Genomic DNA, 13605 nt, shown 5'->3' on the forward strand with positions numbered 1-13605 from the left:
AAATGAACAACAATAAACAGAGGAACAGAATCTACCCTCTATCTATTGTGTTTCCCCCCCGGACCGAAGTAAGAATTTTACTGCTCATTTGAACACTAATTGCTTATTCCCATCATTGAAAAGGAGGGAAAGGGGGAAGACGCATATCATTAAATAGACTCCTTACCCGCCCCCCGCCACTCCCCACAGGTAAGCCCCCGACCCAAAGTCAGGAACTTGCAGGAACGTACCCGGGACCCTTATTTCCGCCCGGCCGAAGCTCTATCCCCTTGAGCTAAAACGGCCACGGCGGAAGTGCCTCCTTCCTAAAAAGTGTTTCTAGAGCTATTAAAAACTTGCATTGCCCTAACCGGTTTGGCTCAGTGGATAGAGCGTCGGCCTGCGGACTGAAGGGTCCCAGGTTCGATTCCGGTCAAGGGCATGTACCTTGGTTGCGGGCGCATCCCCAGTGGGGAGTGTGCGGGAGGCAGCTGATCGATGTTTCTCTCTCATCGATGTTTCTAACTCTCTATCCCTCTCCCTTCCTCTCTGTAAAAAATCAACAAAAAAAAAAATTTGCATTTACAAAATAAGTGATAAAAATATCCCTCTGGATTGTGCAAGAAGGGAAGACAGGAACCCTGATGAGACAGGGTATATGACATTAATCAGCCCTGGCTTCTTTCTCTCCTGGTTTCCTGCCGGTAGATTTTCTTTAGGTTGCTGGTCAGCCACTTCGGCCAGTTACCCCGTTGCCCCCCTTTCCCTTTTGTTTGCACTTTTTTGTCTGCAGATTTATCCTTTCCTGCTGCCATTTTTGGCTTCATTTCCACTTTTGCAGGAGTAGGTTTAGCTGACAAGCTCGCTGACCTCTTTTTGGGCTCTTCCTTCGCCACACATCAGCGAAGCTGACCTTCCTCTTGGGTATCATGGTGAGGGCCACGGCATGGGGAGAGCCTCTGCAAACCTGGGCTGCCTGGCCACTGGCTAGTAAGTCTTATGTAAAGAACACTATCCCATAATTCAGCCAAACAAAGGCAGATTAAAGTAACCCCTTAAGAACTAGGAAAGGAAAGGCAAGTTCCCACATTCTCTTTTGGGAACCTATAGCCTATGAGGACCCTCAGTAAATGTTTGTTGAATGAATAGAGCCAGTAGCAGTAAGCTGCTGGGAGGGGTGAGGGAGCATGGAGCATGCAATCAGTTGCTTTCGGTAACAACAGTTTCACACAGAAAACTTAAAGCAAAAGACTGTAACCTACTATTACAGAAGGACTCTTACCACTCTTGAGAAGAGCCTGAGGGTTTCCAGATCTTCTAAGATGTTACTGTTTTTGGTAGTGATCAGTACCATGTAGAGTTTCTCCATAGGCTGGTAGACATATCTTACACTCTCCGTTTCAACAAATGTATGTTGTTTTCCAGTGTTCATAAGCTTTGGAAAAGCTGCTAACAAGCCCTCAATGCGAGTTCGAGTCATCTCCACAAACTGTCGAGAAACAATAGCCTTTCCTGCTTTCGTGCAGACTGCTGCTGCCAACAGCACCTGCCAGTAACACACAAACAAATAAGTACTAATTAATTATTTCTTCACATCTGTTTTCTCAACATTCTTAGATCTTCCATAGAATGACATACTCAGTTATTTACTGACATAACTACTATTAGAATGACTTTCAAACTCTACTTCATAGTTCTTTTAATTATAATAATTCATAAGACAAAGCTAAAGTAGAGGAAAATGAAGCTATTATTCCTATATTTCAATAATATACCTAAAGCAAACTTAGTAAAGAAATAATTTTTTCCAAATCTATAAATACATTAACGGGCTTCCTGTAACTCCAGAACTGGGCTGCTCTCTGCTTGGGCGGGCTCGTAAAGAATAGTTTAGCCCTGGCTGGGTAGCTCAGTTGGTTACAGCATCATCCAGCTACACAAAGGTTGCAGGTTTGATCCCTGATCAGGGCACATACAAGAATCAACCAATGAATGCATAAATAAATCAAACAACAAAACAATGATTCTCTCCCCCTTCCTCCCTCGCTCTAAAATCAATACATTAAAAAAAATTTTTTAAAGAATAGCTTGAACTTTTTCTAAGAACAGAGATTTCCACAGCCAAAACAGAGGTCTGATCACACAGACTAAAGGTTTATAACACTTGGAGTGCGGGAAACGAGTTAAGTCGGCTCGCGTGAATTGCGCGTACTCCACGGGAGCCGTCTTTAACTCGGTTCATATAGATTTGCGGTGGAGTGCGGGAAACGTGTAAACTCGGGCCGATTGTAACTGCGTATTACCAAATATTTGTTTGTAATCCACCCTTTTGGTGGATGGAACAAAACCAAAAGACAGAGCCATCTTATATTTTGGCGGGAAATTCACCCGCACTCCAAGTGATAAGAAGACCCTGGCCTTTGTTTTCATTTTTACCTAGAATATGGAACCAATCTAGCAAGTTTAAATTTATCTCCTGTTCTTTGATTAACTTTCCCATCCCACCCTATCCTACTCCAGATATGTAAACAATCTGTAAAATGAAAATCTAAATAACTCAATGTTCCACACAGGTCTTGTCACTGGGCAATGATCAAGACCAACAGCCTTTTTTTTGGAGTCTGGCATTTCATTAAACAAAACAAATAAAGCACCAAAGGAAGATGAGGAGAACTCTAATGCCATTGGTAGGGGATTAAGAAAATTAAGTACAATGTTTACAGTTTTTCAGTGAACCCAAGAATTCACAAGTACAAGTAACAAAAAGACTATTTACACATTAGGGAAGAAGCCTCAATGCTAAGATATGACCACTGAAATGTCAACATCCTACTGGTGAGGCTTCTCAGCTTTACAGAAACCTGTCTTGTACAGGTGAGGAGCTTGAAGAAAAAACAAGTTAGTTATTTCAAATAAATATTCTTATAGTTTCAATACATCAATACAGTTTTATAATAACCAAAGGAGAACATAATGTCCTTATTGATCAATTAGGCTATTTAGGAAATAATTACCATCATGCTCTACTGTATTTCCAAGCAGCTAAGTAAAATAATTTATATTGGAAAAGTGATTGTTATCTTGTATAAATATTTCCCTGTACTGACAGATTTTTATTTTTACTGATTGATTTACCTCCAATCAACTGTCCTGCCCTAGCCGGTTTGGCTCAGTGGATAGCACGTCAGCCCTTGGACAGAAAGGTCCCAGGTTTCATTCCTGCAAGGGCACGTCCCTCCGTTGCAGGCTCCATCCCCAGCCCTGGTCAGGGCACATGCAGAGGCAACCAAATAACGTATCTCTCTCACATCAATGTTTCTCTCTCTGTCACTCCCCTTCCCACTCTGTCTTAAACAAAACAAAACAAAACAAAACAAAACAAAAAAACAATGGAATATATCCTTGGGTGAGGATTAACAAAAAATATAAATAAATAAAAATTATACAAAAATTTTAATTTGCCCTGACTGGTTTGGCTCAGTGGATAGAGTGTTGGTCTGCGGACTCAAGGGTCCCGGGTTCGATTCCGGTCAAGGGCATGTACCTTGGTTGCGGGCACATCCCCAGTAGGGAGTGTGCAGGAGGCAGCTGATCGATGTTTCTCTCTCATCGATGTTTCTAACTCTCTATTCCTCTCCCTTCCTCTCTGTAAAAAATCAATAAAATATATATTAAAAAAAATTTTTAATTGAGCCCTGGCCAGTGTTGGTAAGTGGTTAGAGCACCAGCCTTGGCTTTGATTCCTGGTCAAGGGCATGTACCTGGGTTGCAGGTTCGTTTCCAGCCCCAGTCGGGGTGTATGCTGGAGACAACTAATGCATGAGTCTGTCTCACATAAATGTCTCTTTCTCTCTCGCTCTCTCTTCCTCCTTCCCTTTCCCTCAATGGAAAAAATACTCTCAGGTGAGAATTAACAAAAAATAAAAAATTTTAATTTACAAATAATTACTTTTTTCCATTCTTATATTCATGAAAAAAATGTATCCAAATTCTTCACAAGCATCGCCATCATAATATATTTAAAAAAAAAAAAAGAATACATTTGACTATCTGTGCTACACTCTTAAAAGTTTATATCTTCCAATGAACAAAAACTTTTCTTAATATTCTCATCAGGAAAATGGAAGAATGCTCAGATATTTAGGATAAGCTCACGTTGGTTTCTCCTTTTCCCAACAATTAAGTAAATCAGAATAGTCTTCTGAATTTGCAAAGAACCACTTTGATATACCAGAAAAACCAAATGACTGGGAGTGAGAAGACTGGATTCTAGTTTTTGTTGTTCTACTTACTGTCTGACCTTAAGTTACTCAACTTCTCTTAGCCTCAGTTTCTTCGCCTATAAAATGGAGCATCATCTAACTACCTTCCTAACAAGCTATTATGAGGGCCAAATGAATATGATGAAACCATAAGCCAAAGTATTATACAACTTATATCACATATTCACAATGTAAAATAGCACCATTACTAATAATAAACTTGCCAAGAAACGCATTTCATTAAAAAAATTATGTCACTTCAAGGCAACAAATTTTTACTTTTATGGGTTTGTCAATATTTTGATATTCGAATAATGGACACAGACTCCCTACAAAATTTTACTTAAAATTTCAGGGAATTCATAGATCCTCTAAAACAGTAATTCTCAAATGGCTCATAGAGAATCACTTTATGCAATGAGAAACAGTACACCCACACACATACACGTACACACACACACAGCTGAGAACTACAATCCTAGGAAGTTATGGTCCCCTAACTTAGGTTTTGAAGGAATAAAATAAGTCCCTGTGCTTTAAAAAACAAACAAACAAACAAATGTTTTTAATTGATTTTTTGAGCCAGAGGAAGGAAGAGGGAGAGAGAGAGAAACACTGGATTGGCTGCCTCCTGCACACCCCTTACTAGGGATTGAGCTCACAACCTGGGCATGTGTTCTGACCTGGAATCAAACTGGTGACCTCTTAGTATATGGGATGACACTCAACCAACTGAGCCACACCAGCCAGGGAATAAGTCCCTATTAAGTAAGGATACTAACCATAGCAAAACTTAAGTACATAAAATCAAATGTCTATCTAGAGAAAGTACTGCTTAGATTGAACCCTCAGACATATATTAGTATGCTGGTTAAATAAAAAGGCCATATCTAAAATATCCTATCTAATAAAGAGGGGATATGCTAATTGACCCTCACGCCGTTGCAAAGATGGCAACACCCACAGCCAATGAGGGAATATGCTAACTGACTGTCCTACCCTCAAAGATGGCAGCTCCCATAGCCAGTAAGGAGGGAATATGCTAATTGACTGCCACGTCCTCAAAGATGGCGGCACCCATAGCCACAAGATGGCTGGCAAGGGAGGGCAGTTGGGGGCAACTGGGCCTGCGGGGAGGGCAGTTGGGGGGGATCAGGTTGGCAGGGGAGGGCAGTTGGGTGTGACTGGGCTGGCAGGGGAGGGCAGTTGGGGGCGATCGGGCTATCAGGGGAGTGGTTAGGGGGTGATCAGGCTGGTAGGCAGAAGCGGTTAGGGGCAATCAGGCAGGCAGGCAGGCGAGCAGTTGGGAGCCAGCAGTCCCGGATTGTGAGAGGGATGTCCGACTACCAAAGGGATCGGGCCTAAACTGGCAGTCAGACATCCCCTGAGGGGTCCCAGATTGGGGAGGGTGCAGGCTGGGCTGAGGGACCCCCCCCCTCCCGCCAGTACATGAATTTTGTGCACCAGGCCTCTAGTCTAATAATAATCCTGTTAGAAACAATGTTGCCTGGCTGGGGTGGCTCAGTGGCTGAACGTCATCTATGAACCAATAGGTCACGGTTCAATTCCTAGTCATGGTGCATGCCAGGGTTGTGGGCTCGATCCCGGGTGAGGGGTGTGCCGATTGATGATTATCATCATTTGATGTTTCTGTCTATCTCTTTCTCTCCCCCTTCATCTCTGAAATCAATAAAATTTATACATTTTTAAAAAAGATGTTTCTATCTCTCTATCCCTCTCTCTAAAATCAATTAAAAAACATTTTTAAAAAAAGAGAGAAACAATGTTGTAGGTTTCAGGGTAGTTCTTCAGTAGCCGGAATTAAAAATGCCTCCATACCACACAAACAGAACTTAGATAAAAATAACATCACTGCCAACATAAAAGGGAAAAAGGAACAAAAGGCAAACCTATAACCAGAAAGTTGTATGCTATGGAAAGGGGCAATTCATCCACTTTGTTTTATTGGGAATTTCACTTTAGCAATATTATTAGAACTAACTAAGTATTTATTGAACGACTACTATACACACTAGATGTTCTTTGAGAATATTAAGAGGAACTAGCTTGGTATTCTACCCTCATCTTACATAAAAAATTTTTTAAAATCGTCACCAGAAGATATTTTTTTTACTGATGGGGGGGAGGGTAGAGAAACTTCAATTGGTTGCCTCCTGAACATGACCAGGGATGGAACCCGCAACCTAGGTATGTCCCCTGACGGGGATTCAAACCTGCAACTCAACCTTTCTGTGTATGGGAGGAAGCTCCAACAACTATGCCACCTGGCCAAGGCTATAAAAAATTTTAAATTAAAATTTTCTATAAAAATTTTCATAACTAATTAGCATCATAACAGATGTTAATTAGACTTGTGATAATTTCCCAAAATATATAAATATTGAAACATTACATTGTACACCCAAAACGAGTATGTTATATCTCAGTTATACCTCCATGAAAAAAAAAAAAAAAAGCCTAATAGGGATAAGATAAACCTAAAAAACTGTAATACTAGGTAGGCAGACTGTCAAGTAATGTGCTATGTGAATTCAGAGGAGGAAGAGAGTACTTCAAAATGGTAAGATCAGGGATGACTTGATAGAAGAAATAGCATTTAAACTATGCTTGATGAATTGAGGGAACAGTACGGGCAAAAAAGTAGGTTCTAAGCAGGAAAACTCTGAAACTCTCTTTGGGTCATTCCTTTATCCACATACAAGCAAAATAAGGCTCCCAAAGTAAGACCAAAATGCGCCCCCACTAAGTATGGCTTTAAACCTTGAAACACCCAAGACACCACATACCACAATTACAGGGTCCATGAAGCTTTAAGTTTTCTATTCACTGAGTTATGCATGGCTGGAAGGTATGGTCCTCTCTAAACAAGATAAATTTAACCTATTCTAAATTAATACTCATTTTCTTAAATGCTTTGAAGTAATAAAGCTCCTCTTCACATAAATGTTTACTGATGTTTAGTAATTATTATAATACTAGAGGCCCAGTGCACGAAATTCATGCACGAAGGGGGGGATCCCTCAGCCCAACCTGCACACTCTCCAATAGGGGACCCCTTGGGGGATGTCCAACTGCCGGTTTAGGCCCGAAAACCGGCAGTTGGACATCCCCCTCGCAATCTGGGACTGCTGGCTCCTAACTGCTCACCTGCCTGCCTGCCTGATCACCCCTAACTGGCCTCCCTGCCAGCCTGGTTGCCCCTAACTGCCTCTGCCTGCCTGCCTGATCGCCCCTAACTACCCTCCTCTGCTGGCCTGGTTGCCCCCAACTGCCCTCCCCTGCCAGCCTGATCTTGCCCCCAATGGCCCTCCCCTGCCGGCCTGATTTCGCCTCAACTGCCCTCCCCTCCCGGCCTGGATGCCCCCAAACTGCCCTCCCTGATCTCGCCCGCAAATGCCCCCCCCCCCTTCAGGCCTGATCTCGCCCCCAACTGCCCTCCTCTGCTGGCCAATTTGGTTCTGATTGGTTGGTTTCAATGCCAGTCAGCGTCAAAAGCTCCACCTCCTAGGCAGCCATTGGTTCCCCACAGCACCCAGATTTGGTTCTGATTGGTCGGTTTCTATGCCAGTCAGCATCAGAAGCTCCCCTCCTAGGCAGCCACTGGTTCTTCACAGCACCCACATTTGGTTCTGATTGGTCGGTTCCTATGCCAGTCAGCATCTCCGGGCCTATCTCCGGCCTGATCAGAGAGGCGGGGCTGAACAGCAGCCCCTCCAGGCTGGGAGACAAAGAAAGGCCTGGCTGCTGGCAAAGCCTGGAAAGAAAGAGAAAGAGAAAGAGAGAGGCAAGTACTGATCAACAGCTGCCACTGAGGCTGCGGATCAGACCCTGCCTCTCTCTCTGGGTCTCAGCACCCTGGGCAGTCATGGCAACCCAGCACTGACTGAAGGACTTCCGGGTTGGTCAGCCTTCCCTCCTGATTGGTCGTTACAACCCTGGGCTTTTATATATTAGGATACAGTATAAAAATATATAGTACACGCTAAAAGGTAAATTAATGTTTCCTACTATAACTTGATCTGATTTTCTTTGGGGAAGACTATGATTCCCATAAAATTGTTTCACTTACTGTTTACATTTTGGGAAAAGAAGATTTACACTTATAAGAAACTTCCAAGAGCCCTTGATTGTTTTAAAGACGGAAAAAATCTAGGTCACAGAAGTTAAATGATCTCTCCAGGATGGTTAAAAAAAATTCTCCTCGCCCGGCCAGTGTAGCTCAATAATTGAGCATCGACCCACTAACCAGGAGGTCATGGTTCAATACCACATGCCCAGGTGTGGGCTCAATCCCCAGTAGGGAGGCGTGCAGGAAGCAGCCTATCAATAATTCTCTCTCATAATTGATGTTTCTGCTATTCCTTTCTCTCTGAAATCAATAAAAATGTATTTTTAAAAAATCCTACATTGAGTTGAGCTTTGTCAAACAGCTTTTCTCTTAATATATACAATGGTGTGTGTTTGCTAGTCCTTTGTTTTTGGATTAAATAACAACTCTCTCCTACCCAGATTTAACTATATGGATCAGAAAGTTCCTTGAGTAAAGGAACAAGGAGAATTAGGTTTCTGTTCTGCTCTGCTACTAATTATATGACCTTGAATAAGTCACTTAATTGCTTCTTGAAATATCCCTAAATTAGAGGTTAGCTTATATGAAATCTAACATGCCTTTGCATCCTTAACATTCTAAAAATCTGAGTATTTGAAAACTTCACAGCAACAGAAAATGTACAATATCTCCACTTCACACCCACTGCTCTAATAGTAACTACTTTGGAACCTATTTTACATTAATGTTAAGCTGCTAGATGGCAACTTGCCTAACCAAAACAAATCATGTGTATTCGAATAGTATTTGTGTGGGATAGAGATAGGTGCCTATCATCCCTTCATCCCTACCAATAATAGCGGTCCAAGAATAACAGGTAGTAATTCATCATAAATATATGCACAATTCGCTAAAGAAAAATGTCAAGGACATTCTCCAATCCCTTGCTTCAGTATTCCTCACCTCCAGAATTAAGTAGCCACTTTTTCCATCATAATTCATGATCATATTAAGGATAGTGGAGGACCATTTTATCTTTGTATGAAGTAATCACAGATTTAAAAAAAGAAGGGAAGATTAAAATAAAATCCAGACCATATACAAAACCTATAACTTGAAAATTCACTCAGTGAGAGTTTTAAGCTAATCACAAGTTTTTGTTCTGAAACAAAAGCTTGTAGAGGACAAAAATAAAAGGACATCATTCTTAGCTTCTATAGTGAACTTTCTATTTGAAGAATAAATAAATGGCAAATCAGTAGTAGAAACTCAAGAAAATCCCTTTCATTTTTTGTTGTCCTCTCAAAGAATAAAAAAAGATACATCAAGAATACAATAGCTGTGCAGTTGCTGTATTATAAATGAAAAAGAGGGGCAAAAGCAATAATCCCCTAATTGGGAACAGTTATTACTGTACAGGATTTCAGTTTCTTCTCCATCATGTGTAGGTCAATCGTACAAATCCAAATCTATCTATCTTTTTTTAAAAAAATATATATATTTTTATTGATTTCAGAGAGGAAGGAAGAGGGGGAGAGAGAAACATGCATGATGAGAGAGAATCATGGCTCAGCTGCCTCCTGCAAGTCCCCCACTGGGGACCGAGCCCACAACCCAGGCATGTGCCCTTGATCAGAATTAAACCTGGGACCTTTCAGTTTGCAGGCCGACGCTCTATCCACTGAGCCAAACTGGCTAGGGCACCAAATCTAGCTTTCTAATAACTTTTGGGAACCGAACTTTATGTGATCACTTTACTTAACGTGGACACTATAGTAAGTTTACTCAATGCCTATACTTAAATAAGAAAAAACAGCACTCTGTAGAAAAGCAAATATTTTACGGATTGGTGCTACGATGAGACTTAATATCAAGTTCACTAAGAAAAAAAATGACTATAATACTTTACAAATGTTAAGAAAATAAGAACATGTTCTGATTAATTTGCAGAAAACTAGGAAAAAAGATGCCCTTTTATACTTCTATTTCTTTTTTTATAACAAGGTCATCATAAGCCATGTGTTTTTGCATTTGTTCATTTATTTCTCTACTAGGACTTCACAGCATAGGATGTTTTGTACTAATTTCAGTGACTAAAGCCAAAGGAAATCTATTTTTATTATTTATTTCAGAGAGAAAGGGAGAGAAAGGGAGAGAGAGAGAGAGAGAGAAACATCAATGATGAGAGAGAATCACTGATCAACTGCCTCCAGCACATCTCACACTGGGGATCTAGCAGCAACCCGGGCATGTACCTTGACCAGGAATTGAACTGTGACCTCCTGGTTCATAAGTCAATGCTCAACCACTGAGCGACCCAGCTTGGCAAAATAAATTTTTTTTTCATAAATAAACTGGTATCGATAAAAGACTTAAATATAAGTCAAAAAACCATAAAAATCCTAGAAGGAACTATAGGCAGCAAAATCTCAGACATCTCTCGTAGCAATATGTTTACGAATACATCTCCTAGGGCAGTGGTCAGCAAACTGCAGCTCGCAAGCCACATGCGGCTCTTTGGCCCCTTTAGTGTGACTCTTCCACAAAATACCACGTGAGGGCGCGCATGTACAGTGCGATTGAAACTTCGTGGCCCATGCTCAGAAGTCAATATTTTGTGGAAGAGCCACACTCAAGGGGCCAAAGAGCCGCATGTGGCTCGCGAGCCGCAGTTTGCCGACCACTGTCCTAGGGCAAAGGAAACTAAGGAGAAAATAAACAAATGGGTCTACATCTATATAAAAGGCTCCTGCACAGCAAAAGAAACCCATCACCAAAACGAAAAGGGAGCCCACTGTATGGGAGAACATATTTGGCAATGATACATTTGATAAAGGGTTAATACCCAAAATATATAAGGAACTCATACAACTTAACAAAAGGAAGACAATCCAATAAAAAAAAATGGGCAAAGGACCTAAATAGACACTTCTCCAAAGTGGACATACAGAAGGCCAAGAGACATGAAAAAATACTCAAAGTCACTGATCAGCAGTGAAACACAAATCAAAACAACAATGAGGTATCACTTCACACCTGTCAGAATGGCTACCATCAAATAATCAACAAATGACAAGTGCTGGCGAGGATGTGGAGAAAAAAGGAACCCTCCTGCACTGCTGGTGGGAATGCAGACTGGTGCAGCCACTGTGGAGAACAGTATGGAGTTTCCTCAAAAATTAAATATGGAACAGCATTTGACCCAGTAATCCCACTTCTAGAAATATATACCAAGAGACCCAAAGCACCACTCAGAAAGAATGTATGCACCCCTGTGTTCATAGCAGCACAATTCACAATAGCTAAGATCTAAAAACAGCCCAAGGGCCCATCAGTAGACGAGTGGATAAAACGCTGGGGTACATTTATCTCATGGAATACTGTGCAGCAGTAAAAAAGAAGGATCTCTTACCCTTTGAGACAGCATGGAGGGGCCTGGAGAGTGTCATGCTGAGTGAAATAAGTCAGTCAGAGAAAGACAAGTGTCACATGATCTCACTCACATGTGGAATCTAAGTAACAAAATAAACTGATGAACGAAGTGGATCCAGAGACATGGAAGCAGGGAACAGAGTGCGGAATCTCGGAGGAAAGGTGGGGGAGGCTGGGTAGGTGGGAGGTGATCAATCAAAGACCTTGTATGCATATATGCATGGCTCATGGACACAGCCAATAGGGTGCTGAATCTGGGGGAAGAGGGGGAACTGCAGGGGGTTCAAAGAGGGGAAAAAGGGGCATATGTTATACCTTCAACAATAAAGAATTCTTAAAAAATAATCAACTGATGTCTACAACTTACTGTGAAATGCATTTTTTAAAAAGATGTATATAAAGCCGAAACCGGTTTGGCTCAGTGGATAGAGCGTCAGCCTGCGGACTGAAAGGTCCCAGGTTCGATTCCGGTCAAGGGCATGTACCTGGGTTGCGGGCACATCCCCAGTGGGGGATGTGCAGGAGGCAGCTGATCGATGTTCCTCTCTCATCGATGTTTCTAACTCTCTATCTCTCTCCCTTCCTCTCTGTAAAAAATCAATAAAATATATTTAAAAAAAAAAAGATGTATATAAAAATAGAGAAACATAAAATAAGAGAAGATGTATAAAGGAATGGATGATTAGATGTGTGATATAACAAGTATAATGAAATGTTAGTTATAGAATCTAGCTGGTTATAGGGGTGTTCACTGTAAAATTCAACTTTTCTAGATACTTAAAATATTATAAAATGTCACCTTATTTGGACATTTTTACTATCCAGGGATATCTTCGTAAAGGAATAGGATCCAAAAACATTACACAGAAATAATAGTATTACGACTCAACAGAGCAGAATGTACTGAGATGCTGTTCTTCAGAATACACAAATCTTAGGGTATCTAGATCATACCAAGTTCCAAATAATTCAGAGACATATGCATATTTAAACATGACACAACTGTATGTATATGCACATGTGTCCAAATAACATGCAGTTTTTTATTTTATGCTTTATCACCAACACCTAGAACTTTACCATCCCTTGGTTATCAATGAACTAAAAATATAGCAGGTCTCCAAATAACATTGTTTCATTCTAGACTGTTTCATTAAAATGTTGATGAGATGCCATGAGAACCTAACTCCTGTTTATATCAAGGAGCTACAGTAAAACTGGCTTCTTTATGTCATTTCACCTCAAGTCCCAGAATCTATTGATGACATTAAGTGAGAAGTTACTGTACTAAGTGCCAAGAACGTTCCAACATCTTTTTGTAAAGATTTACCTTTACATATATAAATATATATATATATACGCTTTAATTTTGCTATTAAAATTAGAATATGCTCTAAAATGCCCTACAAATACAACCTGGATGTAAAAGAAGTTTAAAAATTACTATCCAAATACTGAGCCTCCTAGTGAAAATGAAAAGAGGAGATTTTGGAAATTTTTATGACCAACAGTAAAGTCTTATGAGGCAAACCTGCTTGATGCAGTTTATATGCCTAAAGCTAAAAAAAAAAAGTTTCAGTGTTTAAAAGCCCAAGCATGAATTCCCCCGTCCAGTCCCCATGTAAAAGGCTGTCGATAGGACTTAACATGATTGCACCGGCTTGTACACCGTGCTCTCTTCAGTGTGTACAAAGATCCTTTAAGCAGCGGTTCTCAACCTGTGGGTCGCGACCCCTGAAAATACATCCTGCATATCAGATATTTACATTACGATTCATAACAGTAGCAAAATTACAGTTATGAAGTAGCAACGAAAATAATTTTATAGTGGGGGATCACCATAACATGAGGAACTGTATTAAA

At 40.8% G+C, this 13605-nt stretch overlaps 1 protein-coding gene across 1 annotated transcript in view; it reads right to left on the bottom strand.

The window, feature by feature from the left end:
* Positions 1-11752, bottom strand: part of ARCN1 (archain 1) — a 28046-nt gene extending 16294 nt beyond the window's left edge. The window contains exons 1-2 of the mRNA XM_023745616.1: positions 11723-11752; positions 1262-1525 (exon numbers count right to left, since the gene is read on the bottom strand). Coding sequence (XP_023601384.1) covers positions 1262-1525; positions 11723-11737 — 279 coding nt within the window. The 5' untranslated portion in view covers positions 11738-11752. The remainder of the gene's footprint in view (positions 1-1261; positions 1526-11722) is intronic.
* Positions 11753-13605: the final 1853 nt, after the last annotated feature.

Source organism: Myotis lucifugus, unplaced genomic scaffold (assembly GCF_000147115.1).
Source record: "Myotis lucifugus unplaced genomic scaffold, Myoluc2.0 scaffold_561, whole genome shotgun sequence".
In the NCBI taxonomy this organism is placed as follows: domain Eukaryota; kingdom Metazoa; phylum Chordata; class Mammalia; order Chiroptera; family Vespertilionidae; genus Myotis; species Myotis lucifugus.